Genomic DNA, 1,652 nt, shown 5'->3' on the forward strand with positions numbered 1-1,652 from the left:
TTTTTTTTTTAATGGGTCAAAATTTTATTTTTGTTTTAAAAAGACAACTTTTAAAAAAAAAACCTGTAAAAAAAAAAAAAAAAAAAAAAAAAAATTCCAGAAAAATTGATTTTTCTAGAAAATAGAATAAGAAATCAGATTTTGATACTTAATTCTAGACACTTATTCTGACTTGGAAAGAGAAATCAAATTTCACGCTTTCCAAACGTAGGACCTGCGGTAATGGGGATTGCAAACTTTAATAAGATAAATTTCTGCACTAATATTGTGGGACTGAACATTAAAACACTACTTTTACATATTTGTGGAAAGAAACATAATAGTTTCTATCAACCTATTTAATTTGCCTTTAAATATTTAGGTTATTCCTGTAAACACAGAAGGAAAGCTACAACTATTCTGCGTGAGCTGGAAGAAAACTGGAAACTTGGATGCTAAACAATGGTTCACCACTAAGTGCCTTTTTAATGACTAAAGTAATAAAACTAACCTCATTGAGGGAAGAGAATTCTTTCTTTTGCTCATGGAAAATAAAAAGTGTACTTTTAAAAACACAAGGACACTTTTGTGCAACAGGATGTGTTAAGATTGTACAAAAAAAATAAATAAATAAGTAAATAAAAATACAAATGTGCAACGAATAGAAATTAAACAGCTGGAATTGCCAACACTATGACGTGAACATGGGCTTACCAGTAGCGGGTTGACTCTCATGTATTCCGGCCAGCCAGGATCAGTGGGGCACATCGGTGTGAGGGTGTGGGAATAGGGGTCACTTCTCCTGGTTCCCATCAGGACGGCTTTCAGCTCCGGCCTTTTGTCATGCAGCTCGTTAAGAGCCTGCCGGATACTTCCCTCCACCGAGATCAACTCGAGGTCATATCTGTAAAAGACTGATGTGAATATTTGGACCAGAGGCATTGCTTGTCCAAATACACTGTGCTTTCACATTCTGTCACAGTACTACCTAAATCTTTAATGTATTTTATTAAGGATTTTTAGTAGAGCATCATGACGTGGAAGGACTCCAATATGTGTATCAGAGTAAAAGGGGATGAATATGCAAAACAAATCCAAACAACATAAATTAAAGGTTGCCATTTTAACGTCACAACACGTGAAAAAGTTCAGCGGACATGAGTTCTGCAGCAAAGCACTTTGAAATCTGCAAAAAGGGGTAAAAATTGAAATTGCCCCAGAGAGAATAGACTAATCTGCCGACTCACTTTTTTGTTGCGTCTTGGAGGAATCGCTCCATCTCCGGGAATGGGGAAACGTTACGGATATACAGAGCTTTAACCTTGTCTTTCCCGTCTGGATACCGCCTGAGAGTGGAAGGAAGAGAGAAATCGGACATTAAAGATAAACATCAGGAGGACGACCGAAGATTAGATAAGACAATCTGTCAAATGCAGTCAAGAATGTAAAGAAAAATAACCCCGTAAAAAGATTTTCTGTCTCAAAGCTTATCCGAGTCTTTTTAGATGTGTGGCACTATTATGTTGTTCATTTTAATTCTCCCCTCTGTCTCTCCTCTCTCAGGTGAAGCGTATTTTAAACAACCCTCCTCCTTTTTCTCCTTTCCTTTCCAGAGCTGTGTGAAGCTGACACCCCACGCACGTCAAAAAATTCAGCAAATAGTCTGAATGGTT

The 1,652-nt window shown here is 37.0% G+C and overlaps 1 protein-coding gene across 9 annotated transcripts in view; it reads right to left on the reverse strand.

Moving 5' to 3' along the window:
* The window catches only part of flad1 (flavin adenine dinucleotide synthetase 1), a 15,621-nt gene that overhangs the window by 5,077 nt on the left and 8,892 nt on the right, over positions 1 to 1,652 (reverse strand). For all 9 annotated transcript variants that reach the window (XM_015038549.1, XM_015038547.1, XM_015038546.1 and 6 more), the window contains 2 exons: positions 1,227 to 1,325; positions 694 to 883 (listed from right to left, as the gene is read on the reverse strand). In XM_015038549.1, coding sequence (XP_014894035.1) covers positions 694 to 883; positions 1,227 to 1,325 — 289 coding nt within the window. The remainder of the gene's footprint in view (positions 1 to 693; positions 884 to 1,226; positions 1,326 to 1,652) is intronic.

The sequence above is a fragment of the Poecilia latipinna genome, unplaced genomic scaffold, assembly GCF_001443285.1.
Source record: "Poecilia latipinna isolate Pla-1442-1.1 unplaced genomic scaffold, P_latipinna-1.0 Scaffold444, whole genome shotgun sequence".
Classification (NCBI taxonomy): Eukaryota; Metazoa; Chordata; class Actinopteri; order Cyprinodontiformes; family Poeciliidae; genus Poecilia; species Poecilia latipinna.